At 36.1% G+C, this 19,669-nt stretch overlaps 1 protein-coding gene across 12 annotated transcripts in view; it reads left to right on the top strand.

The window, feature by feature from the left end:
- Positions 1–3,360: 3,360 nt before the first annotated feature.
- Positions 3,361–19,669, top strand: part of LOC127809787 (fructose-bisphosphate aldolase-lysine N-methyltransferase, chloroplastic) — a 77,173-nt gene continuing 60,864 nt past the window's right edge. For 4 of the 12 annotated variants that reach the window (XM_052348875.1, XM_052348874.1, XM_052348877.1 and 1 more), the window contains exons 1-9: positions 3,361–3,555; positions 3,715–3,824; positions 12,723–12,831; positions 12,916–13,026; positions 13,207–13,266; positions 14,196–14,303; positions 14,546–14,615; positions 17,414–17,454; positions 17,629–17,751. In XM_052348875.1, the coding sequence (XP_052204835.1) occupies positions 3,442–3,555; positions 3,715–3,824; positions 12,723–12,831; positions 12,916–13,026; positions 13,207–13,266; positions 14,196–14,303; positions 14,546–14,615; positions 17,414–17,454; positions 17,629–17,751 (846 nt within the window). In that variant the 5' untranslated portion in view covers positions 3,361–3,441. Of the gene's footprint in view, positions 3,617–3,714; positions 3,825–12,722; positions 12,832–12,915; positions 13,027–13,206; positions 13,267–14,195; positions 14,304–14,545; positions 14,616–17,413; positions 17,455–17,628; positions 17,752–19,669 lie in introns of all 12 variants that reach the window. The other 8 variants (XM_052348880.1, XM_052348878.1, XM_052348876.1 and 5 more) reach the window with 7 other exon arrangements.

Below are 19,669 nucleotides of genomic sequence, written 5' to 3'. Positions count from 1 at the left end.
TTTTAGTCACGTAACCTATTTGATTATCTTAGTATTTTTCTCACATTATAGGCATAAAACAAATATAAGAGGATGATAATCAAATGGGTAGTGTTAATTTGGTGATTGTATGAATGATTAATCACAAATTTTAAAGTTTAACAGGTTTTCCAAAATTGGGTTGCAAAAATCAATCTAGGTTTCCCATACTATTTCTTCTCCTGGACTATCTTTAACTTGCTTTTGTATGATAATCATAACTTACATTGATTTAAGCATCAGAAGTCTCGTGTAGGAGGAATCCCCCCATGCCTTCTGATAATGTTCTATCTTGTAGTTGCTCTCTCGAATAATGTAACTCTCTCTCGAGTAGCTTTCCATCTCTCACCCTCTTCAACAATATTGTTGTTTATTCAAGTCCATAGTTACTTCTTCAAGAAACCTAAGCCTATCAACCTCTCTCTCAGACAAAGTGCGAGTTTTTTCCTAGACAACATCATTTCCCTTTCTCCCTACTTGGTGGTCATCTCGAGTTCTATGCCTAGCTTCACCTTGGCTTAACTTTCTCACAATATAAATTTAATTGTTATATTTTTTACAACAATAGCATGAAAGACATTTGAACCATAAGTTTATTTTATAAAATAAGAAGAAATAATAACTTTATTTAACTTAAATATGTGCGCACGCGCACACATAAGTTAGGTCGTTAGGCCTAGTTATTAGTCATAGTGGACTACATCCAACAACGTCTTTAATGAATATCATAATAGTGTGTTATTTTTTCTTAATAAATAGTAAAAATAAATTTGACAAATAACTTTTATAAATTGACGTGGCGCACATAACAAACACTCAACACTAAAAATACTCTTATTGAAAGACAAACAATAAAGCTAACCAAAATAACCATGCATTCAAATTAATTGAGCAAATCAAAAGGAGGAATGTAGATATTCCCAATTTTATCATAAAACTCAAAATGCTAACTCCAAACAAACAACCTTCAAATAATCATAGCAAATCCAAAGCCACATCCTTATATACTCCTATTGCTCATTCTTTGTCTATGCCATATATACCAAAAAAAACAATAATACCCTAAAATCTTAGAGAAAACATGAACTTGAGGAGAGTAACAAATGCCTAAAAAAAGCCTAAAAAAATCAACCCCATTACCTACAACAAAAAAATGACACAAAGGATTAAATAACTCACATAAAACACCAGACATTACATATTGATTATACATTTTCATAGATTACAAATTTGTTAAAGAGAGATTTTCATTAACAATCTTATCGTAGATATTTTTTTCCTACTAATTACACAAACCAACTGACAATGCAAACATGTGTTAGTGTTAATGATGCTATTTAAAATAAAACGAAATCTTAGTGAGTGAGCTTCGAATTTGAAGAAAAGGATAGAAGGTAGTTTTGGAATAGTGATATGGAGGATTTGATTATTTTTGATGTCATGTGCTTATCTAGTTTCTAATTTTTATTTTTCACGTTATTAGATTTGTGGATGGATTTAGACAAAAAAAATATATTATAAAAATTAAAGGATTAATGTTTAAATTATCCCATAGCCTTTTTAATTATGATAAATCAAACCCAATTTTTAACTTATGGTCTTGTTAACCTAATACTTTTATTTTGTGGCAATTTAAACCCAAAATAACCTTTCCTTTAGCATGTGACATTCACTTTGCTCAAAGGAAAAAAAAAATTAATTTACTGTATTAAAATAATTTTTATAAATTTTTTAATAAAAAATTAAAAAAAGAAAATGTGGTATTCGTGAAATGGAATCTAACCATTTCAAATATCTAAAATTTCAATTTGGTGATAACCTACAATCGACTCAGGTCGATATCAAGAATGTCAATTTTTTTTTTCTTATTCTTTATCTTATGTTATCACTTTTAATGTGACAATGTTGTAATAATAGATCAGGCTTCCACTCCTTTTTATGCAGACTTTCTTTCAACTTAGGAGTGTGTAAACAATAAGTTTGGTTATCAAATTAATCAAAATTCACTAAATCATTAAACTTAATCGAGGAGCAAAATTGAACCGAACTGACCGATTAACTCGAAAAACTAAATTAACTGATAATCGAAAAAACTAAACCCAAATCATATAAATTGAATCGAACCGATTCGATTAAACCGAAGAAATACAAAAAAAATGAATTAATTGAGAGAAAACATAGAAGATAGAAGAAAACGACGTTATTTTTTAAATATCAAAATAATATCATTTTAAAATTTGATTCTTCTAACTAGAAAAGAATTGAAAATCAAAAAATAAATTTTTGAAAAAAATTAATCGAACTGAACCAATGTAAGAAAAAAACTAAATTAAACTCACAAGTTCAATCAATTTGATTCGATTAATTTAATTAAATTGAACTTTTATTCGCCCCTATTTCAGTTTTTTGTATTAATTTATTATTAGCTTCTTCTTCTATTAATTTATTATTAAGTATAAAATTCAGGAATAAGTGATGTTATTTAACCAATGAAAGAAGGGAAATTTGCAAAAATAGGACGGCCGATAAAGAACTTTGCAAAAATAGGACTCTTAATTTTTTTTTACAAAATTAGGACTTTTGAGAGTTGAATGGACTAAAATGCCCTCGATTTAAATCAGCATACAATCCTCCTTCGTCTTCTTCTTTTTCAATAGATCTTTTTTCTTCTTTCTCTATTACTCTGTATATATAAGGTACATATATATATATCCATCTATTATTTTTTTGTTCTTTTACCATTCTCTCTAACCTAAATATATGTGTATATATTGTTTATGATTCAAGAGATATGGGTCTCTCTCATTCTCTCTCCATTATGTATCATATATTATATATGTACTGTGTGTATTTACGTTGATGGGAGAGGAAAAGAGACAAATGGCGGCCATGTACAAGAAAATGAAAAAAAACGATTGCAGTAGGGCCATGGCATCGTTGATTGCAGTCGTGACTGATATATTCACTGCGACTGTTTTAGTTTATTGTCGTGGTCATGACGGATATTTTTAACAGATAAGTGTTAAGGATATCTGTTAATGATATCTGATATTTGTTAAAGATATCTGTTAAGAATATCCTTAACAGATATCTTTAATAAATATCAAATATTCTTAAATTACTTGCAATGGCTTTGAAGGCGAAGATCGACGAAGAAGCAACAATCCTAGATGCTTAGAACAGAGGACGAGCGAGAGAGATGTTCTGATCGGCGAGGCGATTGGGGATGTGCGTGCGAGACGAAAAAGACGAAGGGGATCATAAACTTATTTAAATTGAGGTCATTTTAATTCATTAAACTCTTAAAAGTCCTATTTTTCTAAAAAAAAAAAAATTAAGAGTTCTAAGTTCTTCACCGGCAGTCCTATTTTTGCAAATTTCCCGTGAAAGAATTATCCACATCCTGCTTGTGCATTCGAAGCAATGCCCTCGAGCATCCGATTTGGAAATCTTCGCTGGTTTCAACGCCCAATCGTCACTATATTCAATCGCCTAAGCATAACCAAGCTCAAATTATCCAAGTTCTCTTCGCCCGAGGTGCAATCTTGCTCTAACTGTTAAATTCTTCTTACAGTTTGGATGCTGAGAAAATTGCAGGGTAATGAAAATAAACTAAATTCAAGGAATGTGAAGTTCTTAAGGTCTTACATGCTCGAAAGTATGGTTTTAGTTTGAATGGTTCGATCCTTGGCTCAGGCTTCGTGTTGCTCAGATGAAGACCTTTGTGATTTTCTGCCATGGTTGGAGCGAAAGGCAGGGGCTGAGATTTCGTCGGTGCTTTCAATAGGAAAATCAGCTTACGGCAGGTTGTAAAATTGCTCTTTCAAAGCTAATTTGTCTTGCTGTTCTAGGTGTTGCTATTATTAATGAACGATAGAATCACAGAAAGAATGCTTTGTTTTTAATGATTCTACGTATTTTATTATGGTTAGTGTCACGAAAAATCTGCGTGCTTGTAGGTTCGATTTCTACTTTCGGAATCAAGTCTCTGGAAAGAAAACGGTTTTAGGGCCAAAAAAAAAAAAAAAAACAGAAAAAAGAAAAAAGAAAAAAGAAAAAAATGAAACTCTTATTGGATTTTTTAGTTCAATCAGGTTTGAAGTTGGTCTTGAGTCAGGTTTTCTTTAAAGAACATGTATGGAATGGAATACATGCTATTTTCCTGGAAATGAAATTGAATTAGTTGCTGTCTATAGTGTGTATTTCAGTGTAAGTTGCATGAATGATCAACAGATCACAATTCTTGTATCTATTCTGTAATAGCTCAGCTTATCACCCTCATACTGACAGGAAATCAGAGAGGACAATCCAAACCTTGGAAAATATGTTTAGATCCTATGCTTTGGAATGAAGGGCAACTAGGATGACCAGTTAATGTTGATGGAATTCACCTACAATAAGAATTTTCATTAAAGTTTGAGTTGTACCATATGAGGCACTTTATAGTACAAAATGTTTCACTCATTTGCTGGTACAAAGTGGACAAAAGACATTATTGGGACTGAAAATGGTACAAGAGAGTACCTAAAGATTGTTACCATCTGTCATGACCCAAAGGGCAGTAGTTGTAATTGTACTAGAGTTTGTTAGTTTGTAGTTACTTGAGTTTGTTAGTTGATTAGTTTGGTAATAACCACAAGGATGTAAACTAAAAGATTGTTACCATCTGTCATGTCCCAAAGGGCAGTAGTTGTAATTGTACTAGAGTTTGTTAGTTTGTAGTTACTTGAGTTTGTTAGTTGATTAGTTTGGTAATAACCACAGGGATGTAAACAGCCTATAAATAAGCTGTTGAATAGAGAATAGGGCTATCCATGAATTGAATGAGAACCATTCTGGTTTCCTCTCACTCCTATCTCCCTCTCTTTGTCCAAACCAGTCCCTTCTCTTCTCAATTTCTCCCCCTTCCTGTTCTGTTTTCTCCCTCCATTTCATTCTTTCTTCTTCAAATTCTTCCAAAATTCCATTGTAAACCCTAGGATAACCTAGGGTCGTGACACTATCCACTAGCGGCTTTTGACCAGACAGAGTTAATATAAGAGCCATGCTAATAATCCTAGAAGAGGTTTTAATTTGCAAGTTAGTCATAAGGTTTTCTTGAGTCTCTCTCCTTAAAAGGAGTGAATAAGTTTGATGGGAAGGAAAAGCTAAGCGCCCTTTACATAGGACCTTTTGAGGTACTAAAGAAGACTAGTGTGGTGGCTTATAGGATAATATTACCACTTAAATTGGTTAGAATTCATAAATCATTGAGCATTATAAGTGAGAGATCGAGCAGTGTGAATTATATACAAAGAAATTGAGGGTTTCGTGAAGTTTACAAGACAAAACAAGAAGAAAGCATTATTGAAGCCAAGGAAGAAGAAGATTTAGCAAAGGAGGTTGGAAAGCTTACTAGGTTTCTTCACTAGCAATGAGTTGAGGTAGGTTTTTTCTTCCTTTGCTGTTTCTTTCTTTTCCGCCTTATTGACACCTTAGGAACCCATCAGAGGCCACCATGAAGGTCACCAGCCACCACCTTGGCATTGTTGACATTGTTTAACCACTGCTAGGCCCAAGACTGGCTAAAAAATGCACTACCCTAACGTTTTATGTGGCCTTTGACCTTCATGCTTATGCTAGTTTATGTCACGTTCCTAGGGGTATTTGTGTCAATTCCCTAATTTTGTATGTTGATTAGGTTGTAGTGCTATGGAAGGGGGTACCTTTTAGAAGGCCCTCAATCGTCTATATATGTAAGAAAGGGCCACGCCCCAGTCATCATCAATGAGAATATTATGATATTTTCTCTCTCCTTCTCAATTCTCTCTCTCTCTCTCTCTCTCTCTCTCTTATTTCTTCGATAACCAAAGAATTCCTTTCGGAATTTTGCCAAATATCCTTGTCAGTCCCTCTGGTACTGACAATTGGTATTAGAGCCATCAATCACTAGCTAGAAAACATGGCAGAAGGAACCCACATGAAGCAGATGGAATCGCAATTGGATGTCATAGAAGTTGGGCTGAGGTAGAACCACGAACAAGTTGATGAGAGGTTGGAGACCGTAGAAGTGGGAGTCAGAAACACTCAAGAGGATGTGAGTCGCATCCGAGCATACGTGTTGCAGGTCAAAAGGAACGTAAGGGAGGATTTCTCACGATTGAGGGAGGAATTTTCCGAGCTGAGCTAGCAGTTGAGTGTTGCGCTAGCCATCTTTTCTAGGCAACCCAATGCAAGCTTGCCAGTGGATTTCCCACCAAGAGCAGCTGTAGTGCTGATCATTCCTGCAGCTAGGGAAAGATCGAAGAGGGAAGAACGAGTGGAGCTTGCAGCAGAAGCCACACTAAGAGGAAATGTGGTGAATCAACCCAATGCTCCCATGCCGAAGCTAGAGATTCCAGTGTTCGAAGGGGAGAAACCGCGGTGGTGGATCAGAAGATGCAAACACTTCTTTTATCACTACAGGGTGGTGGAGGAGAATAAGGTAAATATGGTGGTTGCATACTTAAATGATGTAGTAGACTCTTGGTTCTAGAGTTGGAGTGGACGGGGGAATGAGTGGAGATGGCCGGAATTTGTGGATGAGTTTTGTGCTCGTTTTGGAGAAAGCTGCTTGACGGATATGGTGGAGCAGTTCAACAAATTAAAGAAGGAAGGGACGATGGATGAATATCAAGCCAAATTTGAGAAGCTTAAGTCCATACTCAGTCATGCTCATTCGACGTTAGATGAGCATTACTTTGTATCAAAGCTTCCTCAGCGAGTTGGACGATGAACTCAGGCCGATGGTAAAGATGTTACAACCCACCACTGTGAGGCAGGTAGCAGAGAAGGCCCGATTACATGAACTATCCCTTGAAACCTTTGCAAGGAAGCATAAGATTTCCTCAAAAGGATCGGGAGGGGGTTGGTAGAATCCAATAGGAGGAGGATACAAGGGTAACAATCCCCAGATGAACAAGGGAAACTACTCTACTCGGGCATCAATCCATATGGCACCAGTGAGATCCCTCACATTTGATAAAAAACGGCAGATGGGGCTTTGCTTTAGGTGTGGTGAGAAGTACACCCCCGGTCATCAATGCCAAAAACACTTGATGCAGATGGAAGGGCAAGAAGATGAGGAAGAAGAAGATGCAGAGGAGGAAGCAATGGAGTTGGAAGTAGGTGATAATGCAGAAGAAGGAGAGGAGGGGGGATACATCTCCCTTCATGCCTTGGAAGGCCACCCTTTGAAGAAGGTGATCAAAATTAAAGGGGCTGTAGGGAGGAAGAAGCTGATTGTGCTCATTGATAGTGGGAGCATGCATACTTTTTTGGATGAGAACACAACCAAAGAACTTCTATGCGCGCTACAGACCACTATACCCCTTCCAGTGACCGTTGCCAATGGCAACAAAATGATTAGTAGGTATAAATGCCAAGGGTTCACATGGAAGATGCAAGGGTATGAGTTCTTAGCAGATCTAAGAATACTGCAGCTAGGAGGGTGCCAAATTGTGCTTGGAGTTGACTGGATGAGGATAGTGAGTCCTTTAATATTTGATTTCAACACCTTAGAGGTGACTTTTGAGAAGGGAGGAAGGAGGCTGACCCTAATAGGGTGTATGGAAGGGGGGGGGGGGGGGGGAATGCAAGGCCATTTCAAGGAGCCATTTGAAGAAGTTGTTCGAGCAAGAAGGAGGAGCCATAGCTCAATTACATTCGGTATATGCCCTTGAAGTAGCTGAAGATTGCAAGGGGGATGGCCAGTTCAGGGTGGAAGACCACTAGTGGTTTAAGTTAGATGCCCTCACTAGATCCCCAAGCAAGGTAAACCTCGGTGACTCTTTACAATCTTTATTGGTTGAATTTGAGCACTTATTTTTTGAACCATCCTCCCTACCCCCTAACTGCTTCTTAGAGCACACTATCCACCTTAAACCTAACACATAACCCATAAATGTCCGCTCCGATAGGTACACTCCTTTTCAAAAGGCCGAGATTGAACGCTTAGTTAAGGACATGCTCTCCAAAAACATAATCCAACCTAGCTAAAGCCCTTTTGCATCCCCTGTTCTTCTTGTGAAGAAAAAGGATGGAAGTTGGAGGTTTTGTGTTGACTATAAACAACTAAATTCCCACACCATTAAAAACAAAATTTCCATTCCAATTATTGATGACCAATAAGATGAGTTAGCGGGGGCAACAGTCTTCTAAAAGCTTGATCTCATATCTGGATACCACCAAATCTGGATGAGTTGCCCAGACATACCCAAAACTACATTTTGCACCCATCAAGGATTATACAAATTCCTAGTTATACCTTTCGGCCTAACTAATGCTCTTGCTACCTTCCAGGCACTAATGAACCATATTTTTTGTCCTTTCCTTAGAATTACCACTAGAATTACCCGAACAGACATGGCAACAGATCTCCATGGATTTTGTGGAGGGGCTCCCAAGGTCTGAGGGGAAGAACACTATCTTGGTGGTTGTGGATAGACTGACTAAGTTAAGTTATTTCCTAAGTCTAGCCCACCCGTTTACAACCCTTGATGTGGCTAGATTATTGTTGGATTCAGTGGTGAAGGTGCATGAACTACCGGTGTCCATCACTTCAGATAGGGATAAGGTGTTCACAAGCAATTTTTGGAAGGAATTATTCAAACAATTGGGTGTGGGGTTGCACATGTCCACTACCTATCACCCTGAAACAGATTCACAATCTGAATGAGTGAACCAATGCCTAGAGGCTTACCTAAGGTGTGTATGTTTCTCCAAACCCAAAAGTTGGAATCAATGGCTATCACTTGCCCAGTGGTGCTACAACTCCAACTACCATAGCTCCCTCAAAAGATCCCCATTTGAGGCACTATTTAGCTACAAACCTCTGTTAATACCAGCAGTTATGCATTACTCCAATGTGGAGTTAACCATAGACCAACACTCAAGGCAGAGGTAAGAAGCCCTACAAGTGATAAGAAATGAGTTAACGGTGGCACAAAATAGGATGAAGCAAATGGCAAACTTGAAGAGAAGTGAAAGGAATTTTGAAGAAGGGGATATGGTGTACCTAAAAGTGAGGAGATTCTAGTAGCAGGTATTCATTGGGCATTCTCCCTCTAAACTAGGCCCTAAGTACTTTGGGCCATTCCAAGTGCTAGCTAAGGTGGGAAGGGTTGCTTATAGACTGCAACTTCCGGAAGGAGTGGGGATCCATCCTGTCTTCCATGTGTCACTTCTAAAGAAGTCAGTGGAGCCCCATGATCTAGTCAGTGCGGACTTTCCTATCTTCGAAATCAACCCCCCAGAGGTGACAAAACCCTTGGCAGTGCTAGACGAGAGAGTCGTTTATCTCGACTCATTGCCATTAACACAGGTGCTAGTGCAATGGACTAATTGTTACCTGGATCATACCACATGGGAATACCTCCCTGAGCTATTCAAGCAATTCCCTCTAGTAACCAGGCTATTATAATTTCTTCTGGACAAGAAATGTTTTTAAGGGGAGGGGTATTGTCATGTTCCTAGGGGTATTTGTGTCAAATTCCTTGATTTTGTATGCTGATTAGGTTGTACTTAAGCTTCCTTCCTATTGATCTGGAAGTTGTACTCAAATACAAAGAAATGATTTAGTCCAGAACCAAAGATTGTAGTTCTTGAATGAGCAATCAAAAAGATTCAGGAGCATCTTTAGGATTAGGTATTGTTCCTCCAATAGTTATAGTACCAAGTACTTCCTAGCAAACTCTAAAATGATGAGATTTATAAGTAAGCATCTCTTGTAAAATACACCAAATCCCTCTAGAGCCCAAACCTCCATTTCTCCCACTTGTAGGGGTGGTTGTGTAACAAGTGCATAATGTCCATTAGTGTGTATATACTTTGTAATTATTTTTTTTTGTGGTAATGAATTAATTGGTCTTTTTTCATATGAATCCTCTTTATTTAAATCTTGATTTTGATTTGGATGTCATTTATTTATTTCATTTCCCCGGCTTTGTGCTATTAATTTAGACTATCTAATATGAGATGAATCATATTGATAATGTTGATGGTGAAGCTTGTAACGACATCGTTTTGCTAAGGAAGCCGGGCAGGAGGGTCAGTTGCAACTGCTGCCACGTGGCAACGGAGGGCAGCTCGGCAACCGCCCGACTGTCATTCTCTTGATTGTGCCAAATGTCTGTTGATTATCCCCTGTCCTTCACGCGTGCAGTTTGGACCGTCGATGCTACCTTTATCTGGTGCAATCCCAGCTATCCTTCTGCATTGTGTGATCCTTATTTAATGCATTGTGCATCGGGATTTGTGGTGAGAGATTGAGAGAGAGAGAAGAAGCGAGGGTCTGAGGGTTTTCTCATTTGTGGTTGTTTTACATTCTTCATCTCCTTCGTGTTCTTCTTTCTAGTTCAATAGGGTAAGCCTCTGATCTTTCTTTTATATGGTTTTGAGGCGATTTTGTTAGTAAACTAGTCTTTGTAAATAGAGTGGTTGTGAGGCTTGTATGTTGTGAGTCTTGTAAACCCTATTTTTACTCCGATAGTGCAGTGAGCTCTCCTTTGCCGGAGTTTAACGTGGACGTAGCCCTTTCTGGGTGAACCACGGTAAATCTCTCTGTGTTATTTACTTTCCATCAGGTTTTTTTGTGTTTGTTGGTTGTGTTTTATGTTTCCGATTGTGTCTTTGTTGTTGGGTTTAAAGGCTTACAGTGATATCAAAGTGTGTGTGTGTGTGATTCGCTCTCTGTTTGCGCAATAGATAATGACTTCTAACCACTTTTTCCATTGATGTATTCTAGAATTAAGAAGTTTCTTATGTCTTAATTCAAATTAATTATTCCTTGTATTTTGGAATAATCTTTTATTGAAGTCTTAAGGAGAAAAGATGTTCCATGATATTGAAGAACATATCTTAACTAATAGAAATTAAGAATTTTTCTTTGTGATAATTTGTAAAATACATAGACTTGTGACAAGTGGTGTTTTGAAAAGCGCTAAGTGCAGAAGGCCTATGGCGCTTAAGTGGACAGCACAAAACGAAGCACACGCTTAAGTAAAGTGAAGAGCATTTAAATAAAATAAAGAGTATAAATGTTTATAAGCCTAAAAAATATAAACTATTAAAAAAGCAATCATTGAAAACCTAAATAAGAACGAGGGTTGCAAATTGAACAAAACAAGATGAGATACCATTTTTCATTTATATTTTATACCTAGTTTACAAGTTCATGCAACCATAGCAAAAGCATGTAGGGGACATATAAAAGGATACAATCTGGTAAGTTGCTGGTCCTGATGGAACTTGGAAGACAAATTGGTTCGAACTCTCAGTTGAAAGGATTTGAATATGCTAAGACTTCTTTTTTAATTTTTTTTATTTTTATGTTGTCGAGTCTTCTATTGTTTCTTGTAAAAGTTTTGCAAAAAACCCATTCTATTTCATGAACATGATTTATACGAAGGATCGAATAGAAGAATAAAGAAAAAAAAAAAAACATCCATAGTTTACAAAAATCTCCAATTAATCAGCCCTTAGTTTATAACAATCTCCAATCAATAAATCAACAATCCTTGATTTACAGCAATATAGAATCAATCTTCAATCCCTAATTTATAGCAATCTAGAATCAATCATCATTCCCTAACTTACAACAATTAGGAATAAATTAGAAACCCCTAATTATATGTTTCCTTTAATAGTTTTTATTTAGTAAATACAATTGAGTCTTTTTTTTTTTTTTAAACAAACATAGATATGATTTTATTTAGATCTTTCTAAGATCTGATAATAGCTTTTGTTAAGGATTCCATACAAGCAGCCACACTATTGCAAAAATTTAAACAAATCCAACCATTCATATTGTTTGATGGAAAAACCCAAGTGTATTTCTGAAGCATGTTTCATTGCGCTTCGGAGCTCAGGTAAAAGTGCAATTTAATTGTGCTTAGCTAAAGTCGTTCATATATATATTGTTGATGATTGATAATGGATTATTATGGCTCCCTTGATTATTTGTGTTTTATAGATTGAAAGGTTAATGCCATACTGTTATTGCTACACCAAGTGATGAGTTTATTAGTGTTGATACATCTTAATGCATTGGGAATATTTATAAATGAAATAAGCTTTTATTATGTCTGCATGAAATGCATTATTTTGGATATAATCTACTTATGCAGAGTAATCCTCAATGAGCTGTAAGCTGACCACTCCACCTGACTTTTTCTGAGTGAACAACAACAACATGCCTAGAGTTGGACTTGGATTAGGGGATGTTAGTGGACTCGCTTTAGGGATAATTTCTTTTTTGTTCATTTCAATTATGTAGTTCTTGAGGATATTATTGATCATTGTCCTAGTTTTATTTCTTTTGTAGACTTTGGAGATCTATTAGTTGTAATAAGATGAATGGATTTTTAGGCTTTGTGATTTTTAAGTCTTGGCTTGGGGTTCATAGGGTGTAACATTCTTGCTTGGAGTTATTCATAACTGACGGTTGACAGTCTCATATTTTATCCATTATGATTAATTTCATATTTTTATGTTCGATATTAGGATTTTTCATTTTCTCTTGTGGTAATGTTTCACATTATAAGATGCTAGAAGTGTTGTTTATCAGATGAGAAAAAAAAATGTTTTGCCTTTTCCCTAAAATTCCCTCTTGACAAGCTGTATCCATTCATAATTTCATGACGTAAAAATTATTATTATTATTTATTTATTTATTTTTTATCTTTCAGAGATATTGGGATTGTGTTGCCATTTGATATATGCCATGACTGTAGGTCATTGTTTGCTTCAAAGTCAATACAAACTGGGGATTGCATGTTAAAGGTTCCTTACAGTGTGGTACGGTATTCTTGAGACAATCCAGGGTTCATTATACAAAGCATTGCCGCTTCTAATGAGATATTATTTTACATGCTTCTGCAGCAAATAGCACCAGATAATCTCCTACCAGAAATTAATTCTTTGTTACCTGATGAAGTTGGCAATGTTGCAAAACTTGCCATAATAATCCTAGCTGAGCAGAAATTGGGTCAGGTACCTATTTGGCTGTTGCTTGTCTGGTTTACAAGGATAAGATATCTATGGGCTATTAATAGTTTCCTGTATCTGATATGTTCTCATATTTTTATTTATTTTCATGGTCTTATGCTTATATTAAGTTAGTAATATGTAAATTTACTAAGTGGGATGGTTATCCTTTGTTCTTTTGTGCAGCAGTCTGAATGGGCTCCTTATATAAGCCATCTTCCGCGGCCTGGTGAAATTCACAACACAGTAAGTTTTTTTATTTGTTTTTTATTTTTTACTTCTTGTTATCGACAAGTTTTAAGTATTTCATTAGATTATGTTAAGAGTCAAATTTGAAGTAGTGTGGGTAGTTTTAATGTTGTGGTGAATAGATCTGAGGTTAGAGAACTATAAATATGTTAGTGTCTGAGTAGACTTTCTGCATCATATCATGTCTCCATAATGATTTTTTAGCTCATGTTTGGATGAATGAAGCTCAATATGGGAGCTGAATAGAGAGGGTTGTTCAGAAAATGCATGAAAGTACAGTGTTATTATGGGAGTGATGTTTTATTTGTTTCTGTTGCTTTAAGTTTTTTGAGTTTCACAGTTTGTCTGATCAATTTTTACTTAGCATTTGTTGTGCTGGTGTTGAGAACCTCTCAAACTTCCTGCTGAAATAGTCCTTCATCTTGTGTTGATATAAAGTTATCTGTCTGTTGTTGCTTGCATAAATGGAATGTTTGTTAGTAAATCAATGAGCAGCCTGCATTAGAATTATACCTTAAAAGGTCTTAGTATATGTTGGAAGTATTTTTCTAAAACTTATGAAATGGTATGTTTGTCATTTGTAATATGTGCTCCAGTTTATGATGAAGCATTTTCTAAAAGCTGTGAAACACTTATGATCTGTGCACACTAATATTAACAATCTGGCAACCACTATTTTGGTGCTTCAATGCTGGTGAAAAGAATATGGCTTTGCATTTCAGCTGATGCTACTCTTTTTAGTTTGGTAAAGAACAATATTTTTGGGCTAAAATTTCTTCTTTTCTGTTGATAATATTGAAGCATTTCTATATGTCTCCATAATAGTCTTGTTTTGCTACTTGAACATGTATATTCTAATGTAGAAGCATTTTTAGAGGACACATTATTCCAGTATGTTTTAATGGTTGCTGTTTTTGTCATTTTAGATATTCTGGAGTGAAATGGAGTTGGAGATGATTAAGACAAGCTTGGTATACCAAGAAACGATTAAAAAGAATCTTCACATTGAAAATGAATTTTTGGCAGTTAAACCAGTAAGTACTTGCTATTATGCTTAATTGACAATATCAGTTGCTCACCTGTTTGCACTTCCCAATATATACATGTGGTAGTACCTTATCACAATAGTCAAGCTCAACAAATTGGCAATCACTTGCTCGGACAAAAAATGCTCCACATTTGCAATTATCCAAGTATTTCATTTTGCTACACTGTCATCTAATCTTTGGATATCTTCATCCTTTCATCATCTAACAACCATATCTGTTAATTTCAGATTTTTGATTACTTCCCTGAAACTTTTGATGGCATCAGATTTGATGGTTTTCGACATGCATATGCTTTAGGTACTAAATTTCATCCTAATGTAGTCAATAACCATCATTCTGGCATCCTGCTTTCAGTAAATGAGATGTTTGATTTGGTTCCTTCTTTGATCCATAATTCTGTTTCCATATGTTTTGTGTGTCTAGTGAAGGTTGCTAATAGTGTTTTGCTTCTGTTCGATGTGCATTAATTTAATCACGATTTTAGTAGTATGCAAATTATATTGACCATCTTGACGTGATTCCAGGAATAGGCCATGCTTTGAATGGTTTTATTCAATAATTTCTGTGTGCCTGGGCTATTACTTTATCATTTACTTCAGTGGTGTTCAGAGAATTCTTGGTGGCCTTTGTATTCTATATTGCTTTGTTTTGGGTGTGGAGATCTAGATCTTATAAAATTCTAAATCACAAAACACTGAAATTCTTTAAGACCCCGCGGACTTGCCCCATGGCTGCATTGTTTGTGCACTTGTACATGTGATGTGGGACAGCAAAGAGAAGTTGGAGAAAAGAGGAAGAAAGAGGAGAAAGTAAGGGGAAGAAGAAGAAGAAGAGAAGTAGAAGAAGCAAGAAGCAAGCCGAGGGAGGGAGGAAATCAGTATTATTATCAGTCAATGAAGCTCCTTCTGATTATATCCATAAGGACTATTTGTAGGCTAAACAAATTATAAAACCTTGTCAAATCTTTCTAACAGCAAAATCTTTGTAAATATAAACCTAATCAAATCTTACTAAATGTAACAAATCTTACTAAATATTAATCCTAATAAAATCTTGCTAAAACAAAATGCTGAAAATATAGTCTTAAGTAAATAAAAGAAAAAATCATATTTCCTGTCATTCTCCCCTTGTCGAAGAAGAATCGTGCTCAAGTTTTGTAAAATCCGACTGCTGAATCAGCCAACCATGAAGAATGTGGTAGGATGGCCTTTTGTCTAGCCTACCCCGTAGCTTAACTCAGTATTTAAAACATGTATTTAACACACTGGAGGGTTCGGTTGATCAAGACATGAAACTCGACCGGAAGATGGCAGCAGGCATTCTGCCAGCATTTGGTTGACCGGACCTCCGCTGTCAACAGCGGTAGAATGCTTCCTATATTCTGGTTGCTCTGCTTTCTTCCAAATATTCACATGCCTTAACCACACTTCACACATTCAACATATTAACAACATACTTTGGACATGTTTACCAACCAAAACATCGCCATGAAGCCAAATTTACTATCATTACATCATTAGCTCAAAATACTTAAACGTGCAAAAAAAATGAAATTTCTTTTAATTTTTTTTTTGCTAAACTCCTCCTCAATTTTGTCTTCACCCTTGGAGCTACTTGTAATGCCTTGCATGTTGAATATGCACCAATGAGTATTCCTAGTCAGTAAGGGTTAAACAACAATTTCATGAATGCATTACTTGAGCTATGGGCATGATTTTCTAACAATTTTCATATCATGGGTTTCTAACTACTAAAATAATCATTCATCCCCCTATGATGAACCTTGGCATCACCTAGGACCCTACCTTGTTCCTTGATGTCTATCTTGTTAAGATGAATAGTTTAACATTATCCAAGACATAAATAAACCTCTATGGTGATAGTTTCATGCGAAGCACATAAACCACTTTAATGCAGTTAAACCTTTAAATCATGCTAACACAAAGCATTGTAACAGAATTCAACCATGCTATTTCCTGCATTTTTGAGAACTGACAATGAACCCTTACGCCATGTAGCTTGAAGGAGACAACCTCAGTGGAGCCTAGCTCCTCTCTTTTCCTTCCTGTAGAAATGGAAAGGAGCTAATTTCCCTTTCTGCTAGTGGGGATTATCTCCAATCTGTGTAATTGATACCCCAAATCACTTCCTTGATTGATGGAGTATATTGTAGGAATATTATGTATATTCTTCTTTCCTTTTTTGTTCTTTCCTATTATGTTCTTTTCTTTATTTCCCCATATCCTTTAGTTTATACTTCCTCTTTTCTTCCTTCACCCTCGGTTTTAAGCCTCGCTTAGCTGAGACAAAGCCTTTCTTTTCTCAGCTCTTCACTCTCAGTTGAAGCTTCAAGAACCAACTCTCTTCTTTCTTTCCATCTCTTTCTATTTTTCACTTCTCTCTTTTTGATTATGCACTAGTTGAGAGCAAATCTTCCAAATGCAGAAATCCTTCTTAATTTATATTAATCTTGATAAAATGCTGCCTCATGTTTAACATTGCTATTTCAATGCTTACCTTCTCCTTAATTTGGCAGCTCAAATCTTCTAAATTCACTGAAGGTTGACACCTAGCCCACTAATTCAAAAGATTGAATTCCAATCCAATATCTCACTCTTGAAATTTCTCAATTGCACCAAGAAATGGCCACCTGGCTACTAAACCCGAGTTCATGCAAAACCAACTTCAAGTAATGGCCAAGACAGCAAATTCTCAAACAATTTATGCAATGGTGGGGAGGGTCATATTTGTACACAACATTTCCCTTACTTTTCTGTTTTTTAATTTATGCTAAAAGACTATTTCCATAATTCGAACATGTGGCCTTCCTATTGTAAAGGAAACCTTACTGTAGAATCTGTCCAAAATTTGTCCTTTGATGTAGTGTAATATGCATATTCTGTCTTTGTAGTCTGTTTTTCGCAAATTCTCTCCTATAAAGAAAGGAAAGAAACACTGTGTTTTGGATTATTAACATTCATAGAAACAAAGAGAAGAACTTTATTTTCCCATTTGAATAATTGTATATGTTATGGTTTCATGACTTCTCTCTTCCCCCCCCCCTCTTTTTGATGAGTTCTCCGTGGATTTTTCAGTTGAATCTCGGGCATGGATAAGCACAAGGGGTGTATCTCTGGTATGTCGTCATTAGATTGTTGCTGCGATTTACTTATTTAGTTATTTTTCCACATCTGTTATTTTTTTTAAATATTTATTCTTCTTTTCACATCTGTGTTAATGATAATTGGATTTTGGTGTAAGTTCGTAACTTCTTGATTTTACTATGGTTAATTATTAGAATATTTCATAGATTCCTTTTGCAGATTTTTTAAATCATGATGGTAGTGCAGAGGCAATTGTATTAAGTGACGAAGGCAAAAAACACTCGGAGGTGTCTGCATCCACCCCTCTCTCCATATATTATTGTCCTTGTGTAATTTTCTTTATTCTCTTTGGTTCATTCAGTATGCTGTTACACATTATCGAATTGAACCTATCTGGTTTAAACATATGTTTTCATTTTTCTTTGCTTAATTTTGAAGCTGATAATTGCTGTTACACATTACCATATGTTTTGACGTATGGTTTGTTTTTCAAATGAATTGTGATAACAGTGTTTCCTGTAGAAGTTTGTTTGACTTTGGATTTAGCCCTTTGACCTTATATGTTGACTTTATTATGGTCCATCAAACCATTTTATCTCAGTAATATTTAATATACTGGACAAAGGTAAATATGGCCTTCCTTGGAAACTCATTGAAATTTAGTGCCTTTCCCAATCAGTAGCATTCTTTGTGTTGACAACTGTCTGTGGCTCCATTCTTAGTACCAATGACCTGAGCGAGAAAGAAGAAAGGAAAAGAAAATTTGAGAGAAACAGAAAGAAAGAAACTGTATACTCAAATTCTGAATTGAGATCTCAAATAATACAACGAGACTAGTTGAGTTTATATACTACTCAACATAATCTCTAACATGTTAACTGTCTCTGACAGCTGCAGTAACAAACTGAGCAGGTAACTGCTGTTTGTTACAATAGAACAGAACTAACGAGCCTCATAGGCAACTGAGAATAAAACTGTTGACTACTAATAACAAACTACATTATCTTCTCTTCTTTTCTTTTCCTCTTATTTGTACACAGCAAGAATTATGACTATCCTTATCATTGAGGAGGTTCTTGTATATCATTACTGGCTTCTGTTACATATGCAAAAACTCTAGTGAGATGATGATGATCATCTTCTTTGCTTCCTGGTGCACACGAGGTTGAGTTTTGTTCTCTTTTGGGGTTCATTGTGTAATGCCAACTAGGGTTGGCAATGGTTCGGTTTGGTTTCGATTTTTGCCAAAACCATAACCAAACCAAACTTAAATTACTAAAACCAAAACCAAACCATTACCCATTTGGTTTTAAAAATTTAAAACCATAACCAAACCATTCGGTTTCGGTTTAACTATGGTTTTTTTAGTTTAATCCATATCAACAAACAAAGACAAATAGCATTCATAAATTTTTTTGATAATTTCACAACAAACAAAGATAAATTCTAATAAAGTTACCTTATTCTTGCATAAAGTTACAAAACTTATTGGATATAAAATCACATTTCCAAACCTACAATTGTTAAAATCAATAAATTAATATGTGCATAATTAAATTGTAATTTAAGCTAAAAAAAATTAGCTACGAAAGTTAATACCTTCATCAACAACATTAATATATTCTTTGTAAATTGATGCATATCCATCTGAAATGAATGAGTCAACTCCATCTAACAAAATTATAAATATAAAAAATAAATTAATATGAAGAGAGATGAGGCAGAGAGCGAGAGGCAGCGAGGGTGAGTGAGGGCAAGAGGGGTCGAGCCCTAGCGAGAGCAAGAGAGATCTAGCGAGGGCAAGTGAGAGAAAGAGAGATGCAGAGAGCAAGGGCGATTGGCGAGCTCGCGCGGAGGAGCAAGAGAAATGAGGCAGAAAAGGTGAGAGAGATTGAGGGCAAGCGAGAGCAGGGGCCGAGCCCTAGCAAGAGCAAGAGAGATCCAGCGAGGGCGAGCGAGAGCAAGAGACATGCAGAGAGCAAGGGCGAGGGCGGGCGGATGAGCGAGAGGCAGCGAGGGTGAGAGAGAGTGAGAGTGAGGTTGAGAGAGGAAGGAGAAGAGAAGGGGAGAAGGGTTTGCAAGCAAGGCAATTGGGTTGGGGTGGGCTAGCCTCAGGTGGGCTGGGCTCAGGTGGGCGGGGTTGTATATAATATATATAATATATTATATATATATTCGGTTCGGTTCGGTTACCCACCATTCGGTTCGATTTCGGTTCGGGTTTTGGTTTGGTTTTAGTGAAAACCA

This window comes from Diospyros lotus, chromosome 9 (genome assembly GCF_014633365.1).
Source record: "Diospyros lotus cultivar Yz01 chromosome 9, ASM1463336v1, whole genome shotgun sequence".
NCBI classification, from domain to species: Eukaryota; Viridiplantae; Streptophyta; class Magnoliopsida; order Ericales; family Ebenaceae; genus Diospyros; species Diospyros lotus.
Note: the sequence above shows the minus strand (reverse complement) of the source record. Positions and strands in the feature narration are given on the sequence as shown.